Source organism: Sinohyriopsis cumingii, chromosome 11 (genome assembly GCF_028554795.1).
Source record: "Sinohyriopsis cumingii isolate HCF-2022 chromosome 11, ASM2855479v2, whole genome shotgun sequence".
In the NCBI taxonomy this organism is placed as follows: Eukaryota; Metazoa; Mollusca; class Bivalvia; order Unionida; family Unionidae; genus Sinohyriopsis; species Sinohyriopsis cumingii.
The window spans coordinates 107,004,646-107,020,300 of NC_142971.1; the positions used below are offsets into that span (position 1 = coordinate 107,004,646).

General features: G+C 33.5%; 1 protein-coding gene across 2 annotated transcripts in view; it reads right to left on the minus strand.

The window, feature by feature from the left end:
• Positions 1-5,033: 5,033 nt before the first annotated feature.
• The window catches only part of LOC149789239 (uncharacterized), a 45,109-nt gene continuing 34,487 nt past the window's right edge, over positions 5,034-15,655 (minus strand). For both annotated transcript variants that reach the window (XM_089975406.1, XM_089975407.1), the window contains 3 exons: positions 12,581-13,948; positions 12,116-12,140; positions 5,034-10,418 (listed from right to left, as the gene is read on the minus strand). In XM_089975406.1, the coding sequence (XP_089831532.1) occupies positions 10,096-10,418; positions 12,116-12,140; positions 12,581-13,948 (1,716 nt within the window). In that variant the 3' untranslated portion in view covers positions 5,034-10,095. The remainder of the gene's footprint in view (positions 10,419-12,115; positions 12,141-12,580; positions 13,949-15,655) is intronic.

The window sequence follows — 15,655 nt, forward strand, 5'->3', positions numbered from 1 at the left end:
GGTATATTCTGCTGTGCCTGACGAAGTACTAAAATCAAACAACAACAGCAACAAATATATAACAAAAATATAGTAATGTAAGTAAATCTATCTTTGAGAACACACCATAAAAACATTTCGAGACAGACAAAGACACAAACGCATACGATGTCGAGCTTTTTTGGCATTATGCTAGTTCGTTCCACACAGCATGGTCAACTTTATCCTATATACAGGCCTAGCTCAGTACATTTTCAGGTCAGCGTCATTAATGTAGATAAAGCTACTTAACTAATTTTAAATAATTCGTGTGAAACAAATTGTATACTGTTAGCTACATTTAATGACGCTGACCTGAAAAATGACAACTACAGATATGATAAAACTCTCAATTCTGTGCGAAATGAACTGTGACAGTAAACACTGATCCATGCACATAGACTATAGACCTATACACTTCACAGCCTCCCAACTCTCATAACAACTACGGAAAACTTAGTAACAGCTGTACAAGTGTTATATAAAGCATGCTTTATTCTAATTTTGTTAAGCATCTCCATTGTGCTCCGGCTGAATTAAAATTATACCTACAATATTTAATGACAAAAATGCACTTACCAGCCAGAACGAATCATTTATAATTCAGCACATTAATTCATAAGCAAAAATTAACTGTAGCAGTTGCCATATTTCAAGAACAGAAAAATAAATGTTCAAAGAATCTGTGAACTTGAAAGTTTAGGACATGGCTATCAGTTAGAGTCCGTCTTTGGAGGGTCTATTATACACGGGGGTAAATTTACAATCAATATTTAAGACAACACAAGTATGTCACAAACAGTTTCACCTCCAGATCTCTAATTACCCACGAATAATAAAGCAAGATGTTATTCTTCGTTACAGCTTGTACTAAGTGTAACTACAGTATAGCTGAGTAGCCAATATCGTTTTATTATTTACAATATAACTTTTCAAAATTGGAACTAATGAAAATAAAACAGTTTATTGTAATACATATTAATTTTTTATTGTCAATTTCATATAACATTCATATATTAAATGTGATAATACCTCATTGCTATGCGACGTTTTATGTTGTCATTTTTCTTTGCTCACGCGTATAAACTGTGTTCTTCGGACGTAACGATCACACCACAGCCCTCGTTAACATATTTACATTCATGCGCCGCATGTAACCATTGGACGTGTACACTATTGAAGAATTATTTTTACTGTAAAGGAAAATATTGAGTGAGAAAAATAATCTACGTTGGGATTTGGACCGAGACAAGGAAATCCCAGTCGCGGCTATATATTATATGTCTCCCCACTCGGGCAAGCCTCGCGGGGAGACAAATCATGCAAACCCTTGACCGGGATTTCCTTGTCTAGTTCCAAACCGAAACATAGATTATATATATATATATATATATATATATATATATATATATATATATATATATATATATATATATATATATATATATATATATATATATACATACATACATGCATATATATATATATATATATATATATATATATATATATATATATATATATATATACATACATACATACATACATATATATATATATATATATATATATATATATATATATATATATATATATATATATATATGTATGTATGTATGTATGTATGTATGTATGTATGTATGTACGCTGTATCAATGATATACCACATGATGTATAAAATTTTCATTACAAGGAAACGAGGCTTGCTCGAGTTTCCTTTTAATGAAAACTTTATACAACGAGTGGTATATCATTGATACAGCGTACATAATATACATATATTTTATTTATACCACATCAAAGTTTTCATTTTATATGGGAGATAAAACTGACGGCCACAAACAGTGCACTTTAGGGGAGTGAACTCTTCACAACCCCTCGCATGTATGTACGCTCAAAAAAGAAGTTCTGTAGTGATTCATTATGTCCTGTACACTTCATGCATATTAATTCCTATATGTTTCCTTTAGCAATATTAAATGAAATGAAAACACAAGGCTGATAGTTAACATTCAAAATAGTTTTAATAATGTGCATGCAAACATTGAATTTGCAGCGTTCGTTGTCATGAACAATAACAGGGCGGCTATTTGCATCTATGGCAACAGTACGATTCGAGCCAGAAACATCAAAATAATGAAGGAACAATAGGTAATTAAACAATTTAACCTTAGCCACATGTCAGTGGTATCTTTTATGTCCATATTTCGCTATTCCTACTGACTGTCAGTGTCACTTTCAATAATTCTCCTACGTTTCCGCTGTGTAGGCCCTGTTTGAGAATTCGCTTGTTGAAAGAAATTGACCCAGTTAGGGATCTCGTTCATGTTTTCCGTTCAACATACCTATTTTGTACGGTGATGTTTGATCCGTAGAATGGGTTGCTGATAATCTGATTCTGCTGAAAATTACACGTTTGGGAACTTGATAAACTACAGTTTGTTTCTGTGCAGTTGGAAATTTCTTTGTTGTGGGGGTGGGGGTTGACAGCATCATTACTTGGGTGGCCGGTGTTGCTCAGGTAATTGGAGTACGTCTGTTGTTGTTTTTCACAAACGTTTGAGTAGCTGTTTATAGACTGTACGTTTCTGTGGCCTGAAATTTGCATGATATCAGTTGGGGGAATGTTTTTGTCTCTTAACTTCTGAATTAAGTACTTTAGGCTACTTGTGTTTGTTAATTTCTTTCTTTCTGTAATATTTGCCTTTTCTTTCATTTTCTTCATGATGCATCCAAGTTTGTTAATTCCAACGACTTGTTTCCTAAACCATTTTGGGTTTGTCGCTGAGATTGGCATTGTTTTGGGTGCAATATAGAAAGGATCTTCATGCTGACAAAAGTCTGCTGGTCTTAGCTCAGCATACCGCTTGTAGATAGCAAGTGGGTCTCTCTCTTTGTTGTTTTTGTTTTCATACATCTTAGGATCAATATCCCTGATGTCCCTGACATTGTCTCCTGTTCTTGTTTTTGTCTGCCTTTCATTGCGTTCAAGATACTCGAGGCCATTCACATCTTTCTTTAGTGTAACATCCCTCATTTTCAGATTGTAATGTTCAGTCACTCCCCTCAAACCAAAATGCACAGAGTTGTTAAACCACAATGTGTTAACAATGGCTACCAGGTGTTTCCATCCCCATTAGTTTTTTTACCATACAAGGCATTTATTTCTTCGTCTGTGATCGGTTGACTCCGATTGGGTTTATTTCCTTTTCCTTTAGATTTTAAATATTTTTACTTAGCCCGAAGAGCTTCCCTTGTTAATGCAAAATTTGTGTCTGTTCCTCTCATGATTGTACTTGCATATTTCTTGATTTTAAGGTGGCGATCAATGGAGCTGATGATGCTTCTTAAGCTGTTTGGTTCAAACTCAGAGACATCTTTTCTCCTAACACTGAGTATAAAATCAGCCAGGTGCTGATCCAAGATGGGTGTATCTTGTGTAAATTTCTGAATTCAGTTTTTGACTGCAAGAATTCTGTAACTAGCCTTACATCAAAAAGTGTCTTTTTAAAGTGTTTGCATTCTGCTTACTTTCTATAAATTTCAGTATATCATCAGGCTCATGGTGTACAAAACTGTCTTCCCTAACTTATTTTCATTTACAAATGTCTCAGCCATGTCTCGGTCAAACTCTCCAATTAACTCACAGTTTAGTAGATTAAATGTTGCTTCATCATCTTGCTCCTCATCTGATGTCATTGTTTTCTTTTTTCCACAGAGTTGCAGTGTTTGATTTTTGCCAGAGGGAGAGACTGGAAATAGCAGTGTTGACAGAGATGACAGCAGACGACACACTGTGGAGCTCAATATTTATTTCCTGGATTGAGTATGGTTGTTTTTTAGTGTATTAAAATGTTAGTTTCTATAAAAAAATATTTTACAAGAAAATCATTTTCTTGTTATTTTTTTTTCCTTTTTAAATGTAATATTACAAGAAATTCATATCCATGTTTAGAGATCATAATCGATATAAAACATGTTCAGTATGCGTATTCATACGCCATGGGCAAATCACAATTTGTTATACCAGTACTATTGGTATATCAAGTTGCTTTATACCAACACTTCAAAGGCCATGTTATTTTTAATGTATGTGGTATATATATATATATATATATATATATATATATATATATATATATATATAGCCATACACACACATACACCCACATACTTATGTGTTTGTACATACAAAGATACTAATGCATGTACACAGACACTTACATACATAATACATACTCAAACACTTACATACATACATACATACATACATACATACATACATACATACATACATACATACATACATACTGATAAGTGAAATGCTTCTCAGGGTAAAAAATTACCAAGGAAATCTTTTAAGGAAAATTATAACAATAGTGCTCAAGCAGTAAAACCCACTACAAAAATGTTAAAGAAAAACGCAGATTTGGACATAACTTTGCCCACTTGTATTGTTAGGTATATAGGCTCAAAAGAGGTTAGTACGTCTAAAATAAATAAAGTACGTCTGAAATAAAGATAAACCTGCTTTAAAGTTTTAGTAATAACTGTGTCATTAAGAGCATGGTCGCCATGCAGGAGTCAATATGAACAGAAAGTTTGAATAGGTTATTTATCAGAAAGATTCGATGATTATTTATAGTTTACATTCAAACAAATACTGCCGTGCAGTTTGATTTAGGACCACTACACAATAACGGTCTTCAACCAAGTAACAAAAAGAAGCAAAGTCAACAAGTTTAGTAAGGAATAAGTCAACAACTAATTGAATTCGCTAATTTACATCGTGAAAATTAAAGAACTTATTTAATTATTACTTAAATCCCAAAAAAATCCTAAACTTTCTATCAGCAGGTCCAAAAGTATAGAATGTTCTAAATGACTTGCACTAATCTTGAATGTGCTGATGTACCACTGGTCTTGATGTGTCACAATGATAAATTCCACTATGATCTTGAATGTGTCCTCAATAATCCCAAAACAGTGTTTCAGTCTAAAAAGTCAATAAACACTTTGTAATTCCAATAAATATTTTTAATAAAACGATTCATCTCAATTATATCTGAACATAACTAAAAGTGATTCTGCAGACTGATATTAAAGGAAGAAGGAATAATCATGTTTACAACAATTTTATATAGGAACCTAGGACACGAGGTTGTGGGTCGGACGTTTGCTTCCAGAACATTCAACGTTTGTAAATAAGGTTAGAGCTTGAACTTTAATATTAGTATACGACTAATTTATAACTTACAAACATGACAAAAATCAGGCACACACAAAAATTATACCATCGATCATGGATAAAGTTCAACCACGCAATAAACTTAAATATGCGCAAACACTATATAATAAGTATTAAATTCAAAACTATTTAACGATTTTAATATTTGTTATGTTGAGATAATGAAAATGTAAGGGAATTAAATTTACACAGGGCCGCCGTGCTGGCTTTATCCAGGTAATCCGGAAAAACTTCATTAGGTCTGATGTTTGTCAAAACCAAATGCATCCATTTAGATATGAAGAGATTGCCGACTACCTTCAACATGTATTTAACTGCATTGTAAATAGCCAGATAAAAGAAGCGCTTGCTTGGTGGCAATGCTGGAGAGGGGGTACAACGATACTAACTAAATTGTTTGATACTAACATCGCGCTGCTGGCAATAATGGTTGGAATGTCTATTCAAATCGAGTCTACATTCTTCACATTGTTTTAATATATTTATAATTATAAAATGTTTGCACAATTTATTTTTAGAACGAATGTTAAATAAGACAAAAATATATGCATAATAATTATACATTTTTGCAACAGGCGCAAATTGAATATTTACACAAAATCCATACAACAGCCACTTTTCTCAATTAAATTCCTGTAAATATTTGCAATATTTAAAAAAAAGACCAAGAAATTAAAATAATAAATCAAATTATGTATGTGTTATTTGGATTTTTAACGTAGCTTTAACAATTATTCGGTCATATCGCTACGATGTCTGCAGTGTGGCAGTTTATAGTGATGTATAGCACTGGGGCATCATGCCGCAGACATGCAGCATTATGTCCCACCCAGCACCATATCCTGACACCAGGCCAACCAGTCCTAACACTAACCTTTTAACATTTTAATGCTAACGCCTAGTGAGCCGGCAGCTGGTAGTACCATTTATAAGTCTTTGGTGTTAGTTGGCTGGGGTTCGAACCCGCGATCTCCCGCATCCTAGGTCGACGCTCTAACCGCAAGGTCACCGGAGCAGTCAGCTAATATATGTATGAAAAACTGCTATGTTTCTTCTTTTATCTTATTAACTGTTAGTAGGTCTCACAATCTAAGACATTAAATTGCATTTCACAAACCAATCAACAGAGGAAGGATAGAGCGTTGTTATATTCACAGCCAATTAGATTAAATATGTTGATGACAGTTGCTCATTCTTAACATCATATTTATTTTTATAGGCAAATATCAGTCAATTTGTAACTAAAATGTTGCGAGCTCTTTTGCTCGCAAAACTGCAGTACATATATACTCGTTGTCTCTCTCTCTCACACACACACACACACACACACACACACACACACACACACACACTCACATACACACATAAAACGATCGGGTTGAGTTGAATATAATCAAAAGCTATAAAACGCCCGCTATACGTTACAAGTGCAGCGCACAGTACGAGATAATAACTTATCTCCTTTTGTTGAACTAATCGAAAAAAATAAAGACAGATTTCTACTAAATTGAAGGTACAAGCGTGCTCAGAGCTTATAATTATATAACTAAAGTGATTATATCAATGGTACACAACACATGAAAAATTAAACCTCTTTGCCACTTTAAATTTTAGAAAATGTAAAATTTAAATTTGATTTTTGTCTACATTGGTGATGCTGTGATAAAGGATGTTTGATTTAAAATGTTCGACAACATTTCACGCCAGCATGTAAGTTATCAGCATAATATATGTTGTTTTATATGGGACCAAATTCAAAGTATTATGTAAGTCAATTGCCTAATGCTGTTTTATATAGAAACCAATTCCATCACCTAATGTTGCTTTATATACAACCAAATTACAAGTCTGCATGCAAGTCCATTGCCTCATGTTGTATTTATATAGGACCAAATTCTAAGTCTGCATGCAAGTCCATTGCCTCATGTTGTATTTATATAGGACCAAATTCTAAGTCTGCATGCAAGTCCATTGCCTCATGTTGTATTTATATAGGACCAAATTCTAAGTCTGCATGCAAGTCCATTGCCTCATGTTGTATTTATATAGGACCAAATTCTAAGTCTGCATGCAAGTCCATTGCCTCATGTTGTATTTATATAGGACCAAATTCTAAGTCTGCATGCAAGTCCATTGCCTCATGTTGTATTTATATAGGACCAAATTCTAAGTCTGCATGCAAGTCCATTGCCTCATGTTGTATTTATATAGGACCAAATTCTAAGTCTGCATGCAAGTCCATTGCCTCATGTTGTATTTATATAGGACCAAATTCTAAGTCTGCATTCAAGTCCATTGCCTCATGTTGTATTTATATAGGACCAAATTCTAAGTCTGCATGCAAGTCCATTGCCTCATGTTGTATTTATATAGGACCAAATTCTAAGTCTGCATGCAAGTCCATTGCCTCATGTTGTATTTATATAGGACCGAATTCTAAGTCTGCATGCAAGTCCATTGCCTCATGTTGTATTTATATAGGACCAAATTCTAAGTCTGCATGCAAGTCCATTGCCTAATGTTGTATTTATATAGGACCAAATTCTAAGTCTGCATGCAAGTCCATTGCCTAATGTTGTATTTATATAGGACCAAATTCTAAGTCTGCATGCAAGTCCATTGCCTAATGTTGTATTTATATAGGACCAAATTCTAAGTCTGCATTCAAGTCCATTGCCTCATGTTGTATTTATATAGGACCAAATTCTAAGTCTGCATGCAAGTCCATTGCCTCATGTTGTATTTATATAGGACCAAATTCTAAGTCTGCATGCAAGTCCATTGCCTCATGTTGTATTTATATAGGACCAAATTCTAAGTCTGCATGCAAGTCCATTGCCTCATGTTGTATTTATATAGGACCAAATTCTAAGTCTGCATGCAAGTCCATTGCCTCATGTTGTATTTATATAGGACCAAATTCTAAGTCTGCATGCAAGTCCATTGCCTAATGTTGTATTTATATAGGACCAAATTCTAAGTCTGCATGCAAGTCCATTGCCTCATGTTGTATTTATATAGGACCAAATTCTAAGTCTGCATGCAAGTCCATTGCCTAATGTTGTATTTATATAGGACCAAATTCTAAGTCTGCATGCAAGTCAATTGCCTCATGTTGTATTTATATAGGACCAAATTCTAAGTCTGCATGCAAGTCCATTGCCTAATGTTGTATTTATATAGGACCAAATTCTAAGTCTGCATGCAAGTCCATTGCCTCATGTTGTATTTATATAGGACCAAATTCTAAGTCTGCATGCAAATGATTTGCCTAATGTTGTTTCCATTCATCAAACATGAAAATTAAGAATTCGTAGTCGACCAAAAAGGCGGACTTGATATAATCATTGAATAACACGTGAGTCAAATAGCAAAAACTATAATTTCTCTCTTCAAAGAACCATATAAAATAAACATTTTAGATGGAGGAACCCTCTGTGGCATTAAATATACTCTCACGTCAAGCAATACACACAAGATAAGGTACAATTAAATGATGTAATTTTTTCACCATTGATAAATATGAGCCATTTGTGATGACAAGTAATATCTCACTTTAAACTAACTATAAGAGACTAAGCAAGAGTCAAGAGAATGTGTGTATGTCTGACATTAAAACTTCCTACCAAAAGCTACGTTGCATCTCTTACCATGCTTACAACCGAATCTAAAACCGTTAAAGTCATTATGTTCATCTCACATGCTGACCTACCCATATGCTTACATCTTGACAGTTGATTTCAAGATTACGTTTGCTTTGTTTCAACATCATCAAATATCTATCAGTTTTGTATTATTTAACAAAGGAATATACATCTCAGCCCCAATGGCTTTTTTGAACATTCTATTCTGGATACATGTTCTGCTATAATGATACCCGTTCTTGATGTACATACATTACTGCAATACGATTATTTTTATATTAAAATGTCTTTATTTACAAACTAATTTTGTACGAATGAAGTACAATACCATATTACGTTATTAAAATAGGTATCAGCTGTTTGTAACACACTGTCCACTGCAATACGTAAACTATGAGTAGATCATTTACTACCTACAACCATGATTATTGGCATCGTAAACACGAGAGCAATTGCAGATAAATTACAAGCCTTTCTGATTAAAGTTCCAATGTACCCTGATACTGGCCCCGCTGTTTTCTAGAAAATCTGAAACTGCTTTGACTCTAAGGTGTGCTATATTTAATGTTTGTGTAATCTCTCATGTGTTTACATAGTAGATAAAGTACTACTCCGAAATATATACGAGGTCATAACTATGTAACACACGTTGTTCTGAAATATTAGTTTCCTTCTTCGCAATGAATATCATTTGCATTAACAGAGTTATTGAAACAACATTTGGCTTGTTTTACTGGTTAAAATGATATATTTACAGACAAATGTTTTATATTTTGATACCCATAATACGGAACAAAATATTCGTTTAAACTTTACATAATTAATTGAATGATATCCTACTGGTTTTTAGAACCCAATATCTGATATTTGCAAAAACATGTGTGCGCAATAAACTATTAAAATAAGACAAGCACATTTACTTCGAATCTATGCAATTCAGTTAGTTATGCATATTTCCTTTCTCCACGATCACATTTCTTAAAATAATGAAACTAATCATCTTTAAAACTTTTTCCAATTAAAACTTTGCATGAATGTTAGTAGCAGCTTTGCTCTATCCATCAAAGGTGACACTTTTGGTCTATATGACAGTTTTGGTCAGAATACATACAGGCAAAATGGCGCATTTTCTTTACAATTATTGTGTCCATTAAAAAGCGTCCAATAAGGCACGCGACATGAGACCTAGGCGGTATCTATCCCTTCGATAGCATTTTTCAACTTATCTTCATCCACCCTGCATGCACTTTCCATCATTTTGCACATCAATTTATCCAATGTTGCCTTCGTACCAACTCTTTGCTTCCATGTCTTTAGCATCTGAAAAATTTGGTTTCGCGTATCGTGCGGATAGTCCTCCTTGACATGATCTATCTCAATGCTTAAATTCAGCTCACTTCCTAGCCGTTCCCACCCTTTTCCAATACAAGCTGCAATTCTGGACATCAGTGAATCTGTAAGTGGTATGTCTTGTTCTCGAAAATCCTCAAGCCGATTGCAAACGCTTTCTGAAAAAATGGCAAACAAGACAATGTACACAAAAAGTTTATCTTATAATAGCATACATTTTAAAATAATTTTATCATTTGACGGAAATTATTTGAATTGTTTAATCGTTCAATTTGAAATGAGCATACAATATAAATTATATTTTTCGCACGAGTAAAATACGTTTATTAGATAAAACGAAAATCTCGTAAAATGATTTTTGTGAATTTTGGATGCCTCAAACATTATGCCTCTGCCATTTTAGACCTAGTGTTATTTGTTATGTCATGTTAAGTGGTATTGGAATATAATGTGAATAATACGATATGAGTTAATACACCTGAACAAGTTAGTTATTAAAAATAATAGATTTTTATTTGCAGATTTTTTGTCTAGAAATGGAAACATTCCCATATTCTTATACATATATCTTATCCTTTTTAACAACAAGACAAATTACACCAGTCCATTTCTTGACTTGTTTAGAAAATGCTGTAAAACGGGTATCTAATTACTCATAATGACTGGTATGCAACCGTATTTAAAACTTGAATCCATAAAGGGCAATATAGTGCAGCTACGAATTATAAAGTTTCTCAAAAAGAGAGAAATAATCTTGGAAATAAAGTTATGTAAATATAGTCTCTCCAAATACACTAAAACTCATATATATTTAACTATTTATTTTCAATTTTGAGCCAATATTAACGGAAATAGCTTCCTTAGAAACTAAAACTTTTTTTTTTAAAATCTGAATCAAAACATGCTGAGGCTGCAGCACTGAATGCAAGAGACAGCCGGATGAACAGCAAAAACATCCAATATTATCATAATTCAGTGGTAATGGAGGCATATTCGCAAGTCCGTCAGATGGCGCTTTGCAGTGTGATAAACAGCTTTCATGCTTAATTGATGGAAATAGGAAATACAGTTACCGAGTTGTGCTGTCTAAAGGAAGAATTTCACAAAACAAAATACACTACTATTTCAATTTCTATTTTAGAATGCGCATCGAGTCCTAACGATAGGGATAAATGATTCAACCGTAAATATTTTGACAGTTCAAAGCTAGTTTAGCTAAAGAAATAAATACTTAGTGACACTGAAGCTACGAAAATGGAAATGGAAGATTACCTTCATATTGCTAATATATGTATGTCTTTAATGGAAAGAAAATACTTTTTAATTAGAATTCTTAGTAGTAACATCATCCTTCCTTATATGCCATAAATCAAAACTTCACCTGGATTTTTTTTCTAAATGTTGTTCCTCCTACTCTGATAGATATTGTCCTGTTGTTGATATTTGATATTTAAGGATGCTAAATTTCTTGAGGGGTTATTTACATACACTAAGTTGGATAATTTGTCATTTTGTGCATGACTGAGTTAGCATTTATCTGACACACATTTATGATATGTTGGGATTAACCTGGCATGACGCTGATTATTCTTGTTTTATACTGATTTCAAATGTGCAAACATTTTTTTATGTTGGTTGTTACTATTGTACGAAAAAAAAGAATATTAACGGAAAGGATCAAAATACTGCATGTAACCGTTGCTCTCACAGTCTATGCTGTCAAAATTCATACCTAGCATACTCGAAATTACATCTGCTTCCGGTTGAAGACATGCACAGTGGTATTTTTCATATAAAAAAAATGAACTGGAATTGTATTAGTGCAAGGCTGTAAGACATTAAATTGAATTCTTACCAACAGGCGAAAGTCCACTCCCAACCTGCAAAAATGTTGACTTATAAAACTGGGATTTTTTTATATATGGTAAGAAATCGATGACCTCACGAAATTATCACTAACTGATTTTCAGTATAATCATAAGAAACCAAACTGACACAACACCTTATATTTTCAAATCACTTTTTCTGTTTTAATTGAGATTGAGGTATGGCACATCGAATCATAGAACAACGTAACAAATGTAAAGAATGAATAAAATAGTGTAACCTGAATGTGACTAAAATGCAAGGTAAATTTGATGCGAATTTAATTTATCTATATTATATTAGACGTTCACAAACTAAAGTATGAAACAACTACAATAATAATAATTATGATAAAAAAAATTAATCAACTTGAAAATTGAATGGACTCATGGTGGTATATATTTACAATTAGAAACCCCCTAAAAATGACGTATTTCCTTTATTCATTTCATACCTTGTCAGGAAACCAATCTTTCAGCACGTCTTTTACTCGTACCACATGTGGACAGTTCCTATCAGAATGTTCCACGCAACTGAATTGTCCTTCTTTATAGGCAGACACCAATTCTTCGACGCTGATAAGACCTTCCTGTTCAGCGGCAAGGCAGATGTCCTCAATATCGGGGCAGAGAATTCGAAGCTTAAATGGGGTACATTTAACTTCGTCATTGGTCCCTCTGCTTCTTTCTTTCACTTCAGACCGGGCCTCATTTGAAATAGTGTCATCCCTGCCAGTACAAATATGTGATCGAAATCTTCTGAATTCGTTCTTCAAGGTGGCTTCGATAAAACGTCGTGCTCTATCACATTGTCGTCCATCCAACTCACTCACAGTAAATGACACCACGGAGATCACCATAGCAATCACATCACCTAGATGAAGTATTGTTAGACGATGTCTTGATGCATCAGTTGTTAGGTCAAATACGCCACATCCACAAAACATCAGATAGTTGGTCCCTTGTCTTGAGACAGTCCATCTAGCAACGCAAGCGGCTAAAAGACGATGAAACACAGAAGGAGGCAAAAAGTGTTTCTCAAATACAAAGCAAAGAACAGGCGAACGTTTAGAATTCTTTTCCAGAAGACCAGATAAAAATCTCTCATCTGGAGCATTTCTCAAAAGACATGGTATAAAGTATTTGGGAAATTCCTCCTCCTCTTCGCTGTTTTCTAATACCATCCTAACTTTCGCAATCATATTCAATTTTTCCATGTACGTAAAGAGCTCTTGCTGATACTTGATATAAGACTCATCCCCCTTTTTTCTCCAAACTCGACTTGCCAAAGATTCATCCATGATAGCTGTTTTTGTCATTTTGACCCAATCGTCATCAGGTTCTCCAAATTTTCTGGAACAACGGACGTCTGCCACAAGACTGCAGAAAGCATTTACAATCCATTGCGGGTCAAGTACAACGGTATCCTGTATTGGCTCTTGGTCATAATAAACCAGAGTGCCGAGCCTAGTTTGATATGTCAAAAATAGTTTCACCTGTCTTTTGTCATAAATCGGTGCTGGACAACTTCTGTCTATCATGACTATTTCATCAAAAGTCAATATAAACTTTCCCTTTCCGAGCTCGTCTATCAGTCGATCCTCTAGCTGAATCCACTTTGCTGGTAGTACCTCATTCCAGTGGGTTTGTGATTTGGCCACTTCTAGAATTGTCTTACGAAGGTCTGGGATACTATTATCTTCCTCAAGGTTGTTTACAGCAAATACTTTGTCGTTAACTATTCCAGTTACTGCGTTACCCTGAAGAAGTTGGCCTATTCCGTCAAAATAATTTTTTATTTCTCTCGTTTTCTCCTCTTCGCTCTGATAATAATAATGATAATATATAATAATAGTGATCGCAACAAAAGGGTTAATTTATTTGAGTTTTAAGTCTTTTTCTTTAGTAGAACTTTCTTTCATATTAATAAATGACATACGATAGGAATAACTACTTAGTAATAACACAAATGAAGTAACTGTTGTTATACCAGTTTCATTAATGTCCTTTTTCTTAAACTTAATTAATTTTAGCTCTAATTGTATTATTAAGAACGGAATGTTAGAAAAGCTCTAAGGTGGTATAAGTTATCGCCAGGCAATAGATCAAGCAAAGACAATATCGCTGATGGACTAATTCTTTTTAAATTATGAAAATGTACACGTATATTTCAAAGTTTGAATAATATGAGTTTTGATTTGATGCTGGAGAAAGTCATGACAGTTCCAATGAAATTAGAAGATTATATATGAGAGTGTTGGACAACTAGTTAATTTTAAAATAGGTAAAGCATAACAAACTGAATTAATTCTTCCCTATTAAATCATATTATTTATATGTTATATGCATATATTTACACTACTAAAATGATTTCATGTGGTTAGAGACTATTGCTGGATCACTTTTGCAACTACTTCATTAAAAAAATACGACCATATTCCCAGACCTTGCTAATAGATCATTTTCTTTACGACTAAATTTTCAATCAGATCATTTAGAACCCCCTACACAATATTACTGCAACACTACACCACTAATTGGAAATTTGAAACACGACTTGCTACCTAAAATGAGTTGATGACAATAATGGTACCGAACAAAGCAAAATAATTTGAAATTCTTTGAACAGATTAAATTATGCACTTTTATAATTAATGATGGTGCCATTAATTCAATGACATCAATGTAACGATACAGATGACAACATAATGGCACAATTCCAACCAAACATAACATTAAAACGTGAGATTGGATATTCTGTTGGAAATGTCGGTATATTTTTATTACATAGCGACATGGTTATATAAAATAACTATTTTAAAACATTAAGTTATTCGTGTATGGGCTTTTCGTAATACAATTCGTTACAGGTTGGTGGTGTTGGTACTATGTGAAAAAATAGCAACAAATTATGGTAATATTGATGCCCCATTTCTTTCAATTAATTATCATGCACCATTAGCAGTGAGTTTGTGGAAGAATAACTTATAATAAAACAAAATTCAATACCTTTTTGTCCACAGGCTTTAATGCATTGTACTGCAATATGAAGTCTGTATGTAGTGAAAATAAAGTGCCACTGACACTTATGAATAGTCAGTTTAGCAAGGTAAAGTGAATTGTGAATAAAACTTGGAGAAAATAAATTTGAGCTGTTTATGCACATATTGTTTGCAAATAAACTGGATTCTAGTCAATCCAGAACAACCGTGACGGTAGTTAAAAGGTGGTATGAGGGCTTGTATAGGCCTGTAATGGCAACTTTTATGACGAAGACAATAATACACTTCTCCATTTATTTGGTCATAATAAAAATGACATAATTTTAGTCCGAAACATTTTCATGTTCCCCAATATGAGGAATATTCATATTATTTTCTCATATGTATTTATGTACATGCTGAACTACCTGTTGTACCACAATTGGTAATTCAGTTTTCTACACTTTTTCATTAGTGAATCTACAGTTTAAATATTTAACCAATTTCTTCGTATCCTGACATCTGGTTCCATGCAAAATGTATGAAATC